Here is a 13,090-nt window from a genome sequence, read left to right as displayed (position 1 = left end):
TAAATTATTCCCACGTGGCGGCTAACGATTGGCCTGTTAGCCGTATAAAAGGCTTGAGCGATTTCCGCCCAAGCCGAAGAGGACTCCACATCCATCTCGTGGGGACTCTGGGTACACGGCAGGGTAATAGAAACCCTGTGTGAGATCCAGAGGAGCGTGGCGGCCTGATCCACTGCCCACCTCTTCCCGTCTTCGAACGCAACTTTTATAAGACGTATTTACGATTCCTATTTTGGTGGCTCGTTCACCCAGAGCATCCGGAGCTCTGCACCGTGGAGCCTAGCAACCTCCATGAGACTGTCTGTGTTGTCTGTCTGTAACTGCAACTTAATCAAGCTTTCCAGCCTACACCACTGCCATCTCGGTGTAAGTAAACAATCTTTAAAACTACCGCTACGCGTTTGTGCCTAATTCCAGCTCGAAGGCCTTCCCTCTCCGACCCGGCGTGCCCGGGCTGCTGGCCACAGCCCGCATGCAGCGTGGAAAAGGGCTCGGGTCACTCCCGGCCCGTACAGTTTTATTTGGAAATGCAAAAAGAGAGACCACTGCTACGCTGCTGAAATTGGTGGGGAGCAAAACTTTGTTCTATTGAGGACAAGTAAATAACTATGTATAACATATAGTTGTTGTTAAAAAGAACAGCCATTTAGCTGTTAAATATACAGACCTTTACTACATAAAATACCAGTATTTAGCACCCAGAGGCTCTTTACTGAGTCCATAACATACTGCAGTTAAAGATCCTTTCAGATCTTGGATCAGTAAATCAAGAATGGTTGGATTTAAGTCAGAGTAGTTAAATCGATTTTAAAAGGGATGCCAAACAAGGATTAGATCTGTTTTATTTATTGCAAGCCCCCAAAGAGATCATTGCATACCTTTAGATTTTAAATCCAGATTTGTTTTAAAAATCTGGCCTCTTGATTTTGTGTCTGCAGACACGTGCAGGTGTAATTAGAATCGGTTTGATGTTTAGGAACCCAGTAGAGTCTCCTAAGAGTAGGTGGTTTGACATCGAAATAACATCACTTGTCCCTGTGTGATTGAGGTTGAACTGAGATCTTCATTACGTTAAGGGCATAAGCAAGAGGTGTAACGATGAAGCCAGCATCCTGGACAGCTGCCACACACGGGGGCAAAGCAACTTTACCGCTATGGTAGCAGCCGTTTTTGCCCACTCCTCCCCCAAGTTGGTCACCAGGGCAGCTGCCCTGGTCTCCCCACCCTCGTTACATCACTGCCATAATCTAATAAACAGCTTGTTAATTTAATCTGAGTGCTCCATACAGGACCAGATTCTTATCCTTGCTTATATAAATGAGCAAAGAGGTAGTTAACCATGTTAGCCTGAAGTCGGGCCAGGCTGGCACCAAAGGGGCGGAGGGGGTGTGTGGGGTGCTTTAATTAGAGCAGCTCTGAGAGCCACTCTAATCAAAGCACCTGCAGCATGACATGTATTCAGTGTCCTGCGGTTCAAAATGGCAGTGGGGGGCACTTTAATTCAATGAGCTTTAGTTAAAGCACCCCTGCTGCCATTTTGAACTGCTGGGACCCTGAATACACGTGCCACGGAGGCTGCTGGAGTGCACTATTTAGCAGGCTTGGTTAATCGAGTCTGCTCCAACGTGCGCCAGTTAGCACGCATCGGAGCAAAGGTCCATCATGTGTATAGGTGCCCTTGGTGACTAACTTGTTCAGAATTGTATAAGCTTTCATAGGCAACAGCCTACCTTGTCAGATGCTATCAATGGAGTTACAAATAAGCAAGAGAGGGCAGGGCCAAAAGGAAAACTGCAGAGCGTGACGGCTAATTCCATCATCCCGAGTTCCCTCTATCTGAGCGCATCCACATGCTTTGCAGTTTTACTACCGCAGCCTCCTACGGGCAGGGCTTAGATAGAAGTGTGCGGGGGTATGATCGTATCATGCATTTGGACATAGCTTTCTTGATGCACCCTCTTACGCTTGTATTACTGTTGCCCCGGCCATGCGGGTTCCACACATGGGGTCATGTATGCTATTTGCAAGCGTGTGTGTGTGTGTGTTAGAAGCATTCTTTTGTGCCCATTTTGGCAACAGGATTACAGAGGCAGTGCCTGTGTCCCAGATCCACAAATACCCTTTTCAAAGGGTGTAATTTATCTTAGCTGATTTTTTTTTCTCCTTTGAGCTGAAACAGCCTAGCGAAGTTAGAACTATAAACTCCCCGGACATAAATGAATAGGTTCGCTAGGCAGTATAAAAAAAAAAAAACCAACAAGGCACTTGGTGGGTACATGGAAGGGAAAAAAATCCCTGTCAAGCCTTTTAAAACATGTGCTCGTTTCAATTGACTGGCTGGTTGTTGTCTGCGGAGGTGTCGCTGCTGCGAATGGGTCATTGATTCTGAATCAAAGCCTTCATTTCAGGGTTCAGAGTCCATTTCCCTGTAGTGGAGGAGTCCTCGGAGTTGTGACCCTCCATCTGAAGTCACGCGTGGTGTATCCTCTTCTCAGCTTTCTGCTTCTGACTTTTGTAACTTCCGCTGTCAAGCGGCATGTTTCGGGGTTGTATATTGAGCCGAGAGATTTGTTAGGGAAATGTTTTAAATTCCATTACACTGAGTCTATTTACACTGAGAGCCCTCTAGCTGCTCTGAGGGCTCTTAATGGGATAAGGACCCTTCCTTTTCAATTTAATTGGTTTAGATTTTGTCTGGGCCACTAATGAGGAAAACCATTACCAACTGGCAGCTATTTGATGGTCTAAGCAATAGCAACCTGTAGTCTCACTTTAAAGGAAAATTGTTTATGAATAGAAATAATTGGGTGAAATTAAAAGGAATGTGCAAAGATGGACGGTCAAAAAATCCTGGTTGCAGTGAGATGTGCTCGGTCAGTGGTTCCCAACCTTTTTTATATTGCGGACCGGCAAACTGCAGACCAGCCACCAACCCTTTGTGGCTTGGTACCGGGCTGCGGCCCGGTGGTTGGGAACCTGTGTGCTGGACTATGGGACAGCTTCCCAAGGATTGTGAAAATCCCATCATCAAGACATTTGAAGTAACTGGAACAAAGCACAAACAAGGCATAAAAGAGAGGACAGTCCTGCATGTATAGAGGTGGCTGAGTTGGCCCACAAGATCTTTTGTGATTTTAGCATTTCTGATTCGTAAGGGAAAAGCATCCACAATCCACTTCCGCAACAGGAACCATTATTGGTGATCGTAGCAGAGCAGTTAAAGAATGAGCAGATGTGCAGATTAAAAGGGCTTATGACCCTTAAAGGAAATAGGTTCCTTCGGAGCTCAATTGGGGTTTATCAGCAAAATGAGGACTGTATCTGTTCAGAGGATAGGGGTTTTTTTGGAAGAACTGAATCTTAATTTTAAGCCAAACATTTTAAGACAGACTTTTCTTAAATTTGAAATCTAGGTGTGGTCTTTGAGATGATTTGCTTTTCATACTGATCATTACTATCTGTGTAGAAAGTTGTGCCGACATTTCAACTTGCAATGGATTTTTTAAAGTTATTGTGTGTGACTGCTTTGGAAGATATGAAGTAGGAACTTAATTCAGGTGGCAAAGTGATCCAAAGAATAATGCGTTAGGGTGAGATTTCTTAAAAGCTCTTAAGTGATTTCCAATGGGATTTGTGCTCCAGAGTCACTTAAGTGATTCTGAAAATCCCACTCTTAATAAATATAAAAACATGGCCGGATCTAGGATTTTGAAAAAGGGAAATGTAGATGGTGGGGCACATCATCACATATAACACAACACACGTTTTTATCCAGGTAAACCGAAACTGGAAGCTTTACTAATATGGTTGAGGGCTAGCGCTGTTACCAGTTTAAGATCAAAGCAAAAAACAAATATAACGATTGGAATGTGCACTAATTTGCTAGAGTACATATAAGGTTTAAAAAAACGCAACAAACTGGGAAAAAATAGTCACAGTATATTGTATCATTACTCCTGTAGCCATTATAGTGAAATGTATATCTCTTATTCAGATTTATAAAACAAAATCTAGCTTTCTTGAGCATCTCCAATACTTTACTGTCTGTCATTCCTACACTCGAGTTCAGGTTTTTAGCTAGAGCTAAAAACAGTCTGCAGGCTATGAAATAGAAGAGAATGGCTAGCAGACGGCAACACTGCAGAAGAAACGATGGTTTGAATAGTGAAGCATCAAGACCATTAAAAGGAGAGAGGGTCATTAACACCTATGGAGTGGAGAGAGATCAACAGGAAACTAGGAGATTTTAGAAGTCCCTTGACTCTCCCAGCACTACCTGAATAGAAATACACTTCCCCTCCCAGGCACTTAGTTTGAAATTTTGGGTGGAGCAGGAATCAAAGCGGGGTGCAAGTGCACCCCTGCACCTTTGGTGGATCCAAAATATGTTTTCTGTGAAATGTTTGCTTAATGTACCCCTTGGATCTCAAGAGAGGGTAGACAACCTAGACAAGTGGCAGGGTCGTCTTCTCAGAAGTAAGAAAAGTGATATTGAGTCAAGAATCGGTGCCCCTGATTCAGGCACTGTGTTGCTGTATAACCTTGTGCTAGTCACTTAGAAAAATGCATTTCAAACATGCATGATTCACTTAAAGACTTAAATTGGGTCAAAACACTAAAGGAAAACTCCCATTAAAATCTAGGGTCTGTGGGAAGTCTGGGCATTGTTCTTCCTTTGACACAATCCGCAAGGACGGTGTCACTCCAGCAAAGGACAGGAGATAACTGTTTGGGATGATGCTCCAGTACACAAAGGGATCTGACGACCCGGTTTATGTCGTTTCAGTAATCATGCGAGTACCACAGCAGCAGCCAGTCCGCGCCAACAGTTGCTGGAGCCTCCAACACGCTCGTCTTTGTTCCCAAGTGGAAGTAACCTCACTCAAGACCGGAGCCTTCCTCCTGCTAGCCCAGACACCAGGTGAGCCCGGCCGTTAAAAGAACAGATTATTATAGGATGGGATGAAGGTCAATACTGCAGCGCCCAAGCCCTGAAACCATTTCCCCAGATGTTGTTGTTTTCTCCTCTGTTACATCGGTAGCTTCATTAAACACACATTGCTACCATGTGAAAAAAAAAACCTGGCCATTCGTGGGGATGATTTCATGTAGGCTTTATAATTCACACTGCAGCATGAGGATGGCTGGAGGGTTTTTGTAGCAGCATATTGAGAGAGGCGAATGAGGAAAGCAACTGGAACACCACGTCGAGAAACAGGACGAGAGCAATAACCGTTAAAGTCACAATTTATCCAGGGGTCCTATAGCCTAGGATATTGCAGCTTTTTCCTGTTCTCGGTACGGGGAGATCTGTGCTAACTGCTGAACACCGCTGGGGAGGTATTGTCGGTACAAAATCAGGTGATTTTCGTACGTGTTGTGACATCGGAGAACCCTCCAAGGCATCGACCCTCCAACCCACCTGCTTTCTTGCCACGTTTCCCATGTGTGCCCACGTTAATGCTGCTCCCCATGCCTTGGCTAGCCTTTTAGCTCCTCTGTATCCCCAGTCTGAAATAAAGCAGACTTCTGGGGATAGTGGAGAGGCCGCTACTCCTTCACTCAAACACGGTAAAGTGCTGCAGGGGGAAGCTCTGGGGGTTGGGGAAACTAAGTAGCCCCGTCTCCTGCTATTCCCCGAGGAACTTGTTATCCCCTGCAAGGGAAAGCTGCTGTGAGGGAGGAGAGACAGACCCATTCCAGGTTGAGAATAGAGAGAAACGTGGTCAACTTTCATATAGAAGGGGAAACTGAGGAGCAGCATAGTGGCTAATCCCGTTCCCATTCCACACAGGCCACAATGCCTTTTCAGGCATATTTGAAATGCAAAGTTTTGGCTGTCTCTTTTTTTTTTTTTTTCTTGCTTCTCAAAATATTTGGCATTAATTACTTCTCTGAAGCATGTGCATGCAGACAAAGACCGGGCCCATTAAGGCCTCATCCTGAGAGATTTTAAACATCCGCAGCCCCCATTAAGGATGCTCGAGCTGTAGGCTGGGGTGTTGCTGCTTTCCTTGCTGCTGAAATGTTCTGTTCCTTTTAAATCCTAAAGAGCTGGCACATTTTCACTCTGAGCTATACAGCCTGCCACTCTAATTACAGCAGTTAATTAGCACGCTGTAAAAATGTTGAAATCATAGGCCTCCACAGATTCGTCCGTACTGGGTATTTGTACCACAGTGGTGCGTGCTGACGGAGAATGGGGTGAGTGCGAACGAGAGATTAAGTATATAATAGGTTGCTGAGGGATTATGCATCATCAGGCCATACCAGTAAAAGGCAAGACCTATAACTCAAGAGTGTGAAGCAGTGATGAGTTGTAAAGGTCTTACCCTTCACATCTGGGAATAAATATGTCTTTCCATTCTCCCACATTGCGGTGTTTTGACTTTCGCAGTGTTTTCATTTAACACTGTTAATAGCACAGTGAAAAACAACTGAGAGGAGCGAAAAAGCAAACTGCTAATCTGATTCATTTTCTTTGCCTGCGTCAGGCCTATGGCGAATTTATCTAGAGTCATGTTGTCAAATCCACTGGCAAGGAGAAGTAATAAAAGCTTGGAAGAAATTTGTTTAGAGGCATGATGGAAATCTCCTGTGTAAACTCACATTTGTGTTTTGGTACCAAAAAAATCTTCAGAGGCTTAGCAATAAAATCTGCCGTGATTTTTCTTTCTTTCTTTCTTTCTTTTTTTTTTTTTTGCCTATGTCACAGTGAATTAATAAATGTACTTTTGTTTTTCAATTTCATGCTTCCAGCAATCGGGATGGAAGAACCAGTAAAATAAAAAATCTTACCGGGTAAGAGGATGACGTAAATGTAAATGACTGGGCACAACAATCAAAGCACTCTCGTCTTCCCTGAGATCAGGGCCAGCTAATAAGTTGGATAGCAGTTAGGGCAACTCTACACATGCTAAAATATCTGCAGTAATGTAACATTCAAGGACTTCTGCTGAAGCCTGAACTGTTACAGGAAAGGAATCACCCGTCTCCCTTCTATTTTATAGTCCTACAGACTGTTTTTAGCTCTAGCTAAAAACCTTAATTCAGGTTTAGGGGATGTATTTGGTACCCATGTTGGTCTGAGATGAACAGAAATGCAAAAATCTAGAACGCTTGGTTCAGAAATGATGCCTTTTATTAGACCAACTAGGAAATCTCAAAAAAAAAAATCTTTTCTATTTCCTACCTATGGAGACTTTTTACCTTCTTTACTTTTCCCAGAGCCTGATGAAGGCTGTTTGAGCCCAAAAGCTTGTAGAAAAAGAGAATTTTTTTGTGATTTGATCTAATAAAAGGTAACATTTCTGAACCAAGAGTTCTAGATTTTTGCATTTCTTTAACTCAGGTTTAGTACCGTTAATTCAGATATAGAAGTGATTGACCATTTAGTATTAGAGGCACTGTCAAGATGCTTAAAAAGACTTTTTATTTTGTTTGACAAATTTGAATAAGAAATGTGCAATTAACTATAATGACTTACAGGACTAATGAAACAATATTCAACTATTTTGACCATTTTTTGCCTAGCCTCTGGGTTTCTTAAACTTAAAATATAGACTTGAAAATGAGCGCACATTCCAATAAAGGTATATTTGTTTTTGCTTTGATCTTAAACTGAATCTTGCTAGTCCCCTAGCATATTACTAAAGCTTATCGTTTCTCTTTAACTGGAGGAAAAATGTGTTGTGTTATATATAATGATGCAGCGCATAATCTGCATTCCCCTTTTCAAAATCCTAAATCTGCCCATGGATGTACTGATATAAGTCCCAGTTTAGAGAGAGGTTATGCTGGTAGGAGCTCATCTGTCAGCATAATCCTATAAGAAACAGCCTATGCTGTCAAATGCACTTTTCCACTGACAGATTTGCATCTGTGCTGCAGCTTTGTCAGATGATGATGACGACAATACAGAAATTTTATAGATCGCGCCCCAGCTGACCTGACCGAACCAGCAACATTTTTTGGAGTGAAACATGACCTATGACAGCGACCAGTTCTCTCTCTGGTGCGTTGCTTTCCAGTATGCTGCATTCATGTGCTCGGTATAGAGATCAACACCGGGTTCATTTCAACCCGATTATTTTATTTTTAGTCTCTGTTCTCTGAGCTGCATGTCTGAGAACATAAATACAAGCATATGACCCTTCAGAAGCTAGTATTTGCTTTGGCATTGATGTTTAAAAAAAAATCCAAGCTGCTCTTTGTTCTGAGTCTGTATTTATCACTCCCGGTATCAGAGAATCATAGAGAAGTCGGGCTGGAAGGGACCTCTGGAGGTCATCTCGTCCAACCCCCTGCTCAAGGCAGGACCATCCCCAACTAGCTCCCTATCCAAATCATTCAAGTCCTTATTTAACCTAAAAGTAATTGTTCTACCTTAAAGCAATTTCTTAGCCCTGCTGCAATTTCATCTAGTAGGTATTATGAGACATGGAAACGAGAGTACAGTTAGGGTTAATCAGACTGCTTTGTATCGCAGTATGTGGTGTTGTGAACATCCCTAGATCCAGTTGAATGCAGTGGAAGATGCGTGCACGCAGCACTCCTCAGGGTCTCAGCCTCTTCCCGTTGAAGAATCAGGCCCTTGGTGAAAAGATCGTTTCCTGATCTTTCTGGCGTGTACTTCTCTCCTCCTTTCTTCTGATCTTCATTTTAATTTTTAAAAGCTCTGCTACGTCATAATAGATTGTTCCCAAAAATTCAGCTGTTACAGCTGCCAGGTTCTACACACCTAGACACTGAGGCAACCTGCTTGCTTCAGCACAGTCCTTCATCCATATTTTCCACAATACAGACAAATGCAATAGTGGATGTTGTGCCTTGAACACTTATCCTGCTGACCTGACTCCCTCTTCTTGCTCCTTTTCTGGCCCTGTGCCTCTCACAGTCCATTCTCTAGACCACAGCTTTGGTGGTCAGAGCACTCTCCTAGGAGGTGGGAGATGTGGGTGTGAAACCCCTTAGCCTGAGGAGGAGATTGAAGTGAGTTCTCTAATTCTCTGGGTGAGGGCCCTAACTTCTAGGCTATTATCTAAACGGTGGGTGGTATTATTACCATTTATATGGGTGGTGGTCATTTCTTTCCAAGAATACAGGGAAGCACCTTCCTTGGTAGCCAGTGGGGTCTCCCCGGGTTCAGTACTTGGACCAGTGCTTTTCAACATCTTCGTCGATGACCTGGATGCGGGGGTGAAAAGCACACTGGCAAAGTTCGCCGATAACACTAAGCTGCGGGGAAGTGCGGCCACGCGTCAGAGCAGGCTGATGATCCAGGCGGACCTAGACACATTAGTGAGATGGATGGACCAGAACCAGATGCCGTTCAACACTGAGAAGTGCAAAGCGCTCCATCTGGGGAGGAAAAATCAGCAACAAATTTACAGGCTCGGTGGTGCTATGCTAGCTAGCACCACGTCCGAAAGGGGGTCATAATTGACCATAAAATGAATACGAGCCACCAGTGTGATGCTTCAGTTAGCAGAGCAAACAACGCGCTGGCATGCATCAACCGATGCATCTCAAATAAAACTAAGGAAGTGATTCTCCTGCTCCATTCAGCATTAGCGAGGTCACAGCTGGAGTCCTGCATCCAGTTTTGGGCACCACACTTCAAGAAGGATGTGCAGAAGCTGGAGAGAGTCCAGAGAAGAGCCACTCATATGATTAGAGGCCTGAACAGCAAGCCAGATGAGGAAAGGCTGACAGATAGGGGACTGTTCAGCTTAGAAAAGAGAAGACTTCGGGTTATTTGGTGGCTGCTTACAAATATATTGGGGGGTGCATCAGGGGCGAGGCGAACAACTATTCACCAAAGCACCCCAGGGGAAAACCAGGAGCAACTGTCATAAACTCCTAGAAGAAGGTTTCAGACTGGATAAAAGGAAAAACTTCATGGTTTGTGGACCAGACTCTGGAATAGACTCCCAGCGGGGCGGTGCAGGCACCTACCCTGGAGATCTTCAAAAGAAGACTGGACACACACCTTGCTGGGGTTATTTGACCCCAGCCTGTCTTTCCTGCCCAGAGCAGGGGGCTGGACCCAATGAACTCACGAGGGCCCTTCCAGCTCTAAACTTGTGTGACTCTGCAGTGGTCTGAGTCCAGAGAGGGGCTTGGCATGATTGGCTTCTTTGGATCATGTTTCTGATGCACCTCTCTTCCCTTGTACCCTGGATAGGGAGCCTAGCATCTGACTGGGCTTTGGACTCCACTTTGGGAACCGGGAACCTCAAAGCTGGGTGTTGTGGCACGTGAGTCATCATTGATGTGGCCCTAAATGACTTGCTCAGGGTAACATGAGAAATCATTGGGTACTGAAACCACATCTTCTGACTCTCGGTTCAGCCACAAAAGCATCCTCTTTTTCTTATCTAGATGTCTCTAGATAATGTTGAAGTCTCATGAACTTGGCACGTGACCTTTTGAACAACTGGATCTCGATAATATTCTTAAGCTCTCCAGACAACAAGTTCACAGACAACTTGGTGTGTGATGTTGAATGTGGAACCGGAAAACGCAACTTCTGATTTCTCATTCTAGCTCTGAAGCGGATTGACTATGCGACGTGAATCTCTCCTCTGTATTTTTTCCTGTCTATGATTGATTGATTAAGTGAATTAAAAACTGAAGTGGAGGGAGGAGTGCTTGTTTACTAACCCTGAAGGAGGGTTGAAGAGATTGTAATGTGTGAGAAAGTAAAGCGCTGTGTAACTGGGAAGCAGTCTGATGGATTGCAGGCTCCTGATGGATTAATGTCACTTCAGTGACATCAGTAATACTGTCATGTTCACTGCAAATGGCCTTTATTGCCTTTAAAGAATACATATTTTTCTTCACAGCTCCAAAGAGTCATGTACCACTACTGGGTTATCCATAACCTCCTCGGCGCATGCATTCTCTATGGAAAGCCTGTCTGTCCCATCCCCAGCTCCCAACACTAGGTACCCTGAAGACACCAACACTGAACACACAGACATAGGAGGAATTGGGAATGGAACAGCAAATACGAAAGGTTTGAATTGTTTTCCACCTTTCTTTTCGGGGGTTTTTTTGGGGGGGGGGTTTGCTTGGGCTTTTAATCGGGATATTATAATAGTGGTGTACTTGCATTGAGATGCCATTGCAGTTACCCTGTTTGTGCATCTTAATGTTAACAACGACCCTGATTTCAGTTGGCCAGAAAAGTCTGTACGTGACAGAGAGTGATTGCAGTGCGATTGCCGCACGCTTGATATACCCCAGCTGCACGCCATCGCTGCCTTTTACACATGTTTAGCCTAGGTAACTAAGATCACAGGTGAATATTTAAAAGGACTGAAATTCTCCAGCTTACGAATGCTTCAAAAACATGTTCCTCCATGCTGGGAACCGTGTGAGGGAGGGAGGAAGGGAGCTACAGAGGAAGATGAACACCTGGGATTCAAACACATTTGGGACGTCTGTCACTTCTTCCACAGCACTGACTAATCGATGGCCTTTTTTTAATCCCTGCAGACATTGAACCTTCGAGTGACAGTCTTGAGAAAAAAGCCAGCAGATCCAAGTCCAGTTCTCGCGTGCCCCAGGTCACAAACCGGCCAGGCTCAGACACCAAACCTGTCCTACCTCCCATCCCGTCGGGGCGGAAGAGAACCAAGCCTTGAGGATTGGCACTAGCTGAGATCTTGCCTTGATCATGCAGTTTAACCTGAACGCTGATTTTTCACACAGTTCCCCCCTTGACGCAAGGAAAAGCCTGTCAAAGAATATTATATTCCTAAATCCATTTCTGATTAACTCTGAAGAGCTCTTCTTTCTCCAAAATAAGTTATTTATTTATAACTTTATTAAAAAGTAATTTTTGCTTTTCCCAGAGCTAGAAATGATTTCCCTAGGTGCTCCTGGCTTAGAATCAACACGGGATTTTTTTTTGAAGCCCCATGTGCCCAGATCTTCCAGGGACTTTTTTAATGTTTCTGTTTCACAGACTTAATTGAGATGTGGAAGCTTGGAGGCCTTGATAATAACGTCAGTTATAGTGTAAAACTATGGAATTATTTTTTGTTAAGGAGGATTTAATGTGATACTCTGGTTTAAGTGGGAAGGGGAAACTACTCCATTCCAAGGCAACTTTTTATAGAAGCTATTTCTTTGAGAAGTGAAAAGTTGTTCTTTGATGTGCGAGTATATGAACACAAATAATACAAAAAAAGGAATCATCAGTCAGAAACGTTAATTAGTGTGATTTTACTAACATTTTAACTATTATCTAATTATGCTGAGGGTGCTTTGGGCATTGTAAAGTAGAAACAGTGTCCATATGCCAATGCATAGATATAACTAATAACTCCATATGCCAAAAAATAAAAATAATAAAATTCTTAAGACTTAATGTTATTACATGATACAACTGTGGATATGCTCAACAAATAACGGTTGCCCACCTCATTATTCTGAAGGTGTAGTTGATATGGCTCTTTACATTGTACCGTCAAGGTGGGACACCTCTTTGCAAATGTGCAAAAAAATATGATCCGTTACACTAGCATTGATTAAAGGCTGTGGAGCTGCTCTGGGTTTACATCAAAGTAGCTGATTGGCCCATATAAATATGTAGATAAATGCTTTGTGTGGTTTTCAAAAGCACCTCATGATTAGGCACCAAACTCCCATCAAAATTGGTGGGAATTGCCAGGATGCACTCGGCCTGCTACGATGCTTTAGTAAACCCCACTACAGATCTATCTGTATCATCAGCTGCCCAAATATCTTTGCAAGTCTGTGCCCTATGGCCATACCTGGTCCACTGCCAACTCGCACAGTGACCTTGAGCAAGTCAACTTACTGTCTAGGTACATCTATTTCAGCATTTTACAAGTGGGGATAATTGTACTGACCTGTGTCTTGCTAGTGATACTAGGATTGCTTAATGTGTATGACGTACTTTGAGGTCCTGGCTCAATTATCACTGTTGTTATAATGTTGTAATAAGCAAGGAGAAACGGCCCCAGAGCTTGGTTCTGTAATGTCCTTATTTGTTCTGAGACTATTCTGAGTAGCACTCATTAAGCAAGGACAGACGGCAATGAAAGACATCTCCCAC

General features: G+C 43.6%; 1 protein-coding gene across 3 annotated transcripts in view; it reads left to right on the top strand.

Annotated features, from left to right (window-relative positions):
• LRGUK (leucine rich repeats and guanylate kinase domain containing) overlaps positions 1-12,362 on the top strand; it is a 72,290-nt gene extending 59,928 nt beyond the window's left edge. For 2 of the 3 annotated variants that reach the window (XM_025212353.1, XM_006030682.3), the window contains 4 exons: positions 4,787-4,921; positions 6,760-6,801; positions 10,848-11,020; positions 11,503-12,362. In XM_025212353.1, coding sequence (XP_025068138.1) covers positions 4,787-4,921; positions 6,760-6,801; positions 10,848-11,020; positions 11,503-11,651 — 499 coding nt within the window. In that variant the 3' untranslated portion in view covers positions 11,652-12,362. The remainder of the gene's footprint in view (positions 1-4,786; positions 4,922-6,759; positions 6,802-10,847; positions 11,021-11,502) is intronic. The other variant, XM_014523191.2, reaches the window with a different exon arrangement.
• Positions 12,363-13,090: the final 728 nt, after the last annotated feature.

The sequence above is a fragment of the Alligator sinensis genome, unplaced genomic scaffold (assembly GCF_000455745.1).
Source record: "Alligator sinensis unplaced genomic scaffold, ASM45574v1 scaffold64_1, whole genome shotgun sequence".
Classification (NCBI taxonomy): Eukaryota; Metazoa; Chordata; order Crocodylia; family Alligatoridae; genus Alligator; species Alligator sinensis.
The sequence above is the reverse complement of the archived record's forward strand: the minus strand, read 5'-3'. Positions and strand labels throughout refer to the sequence as shown.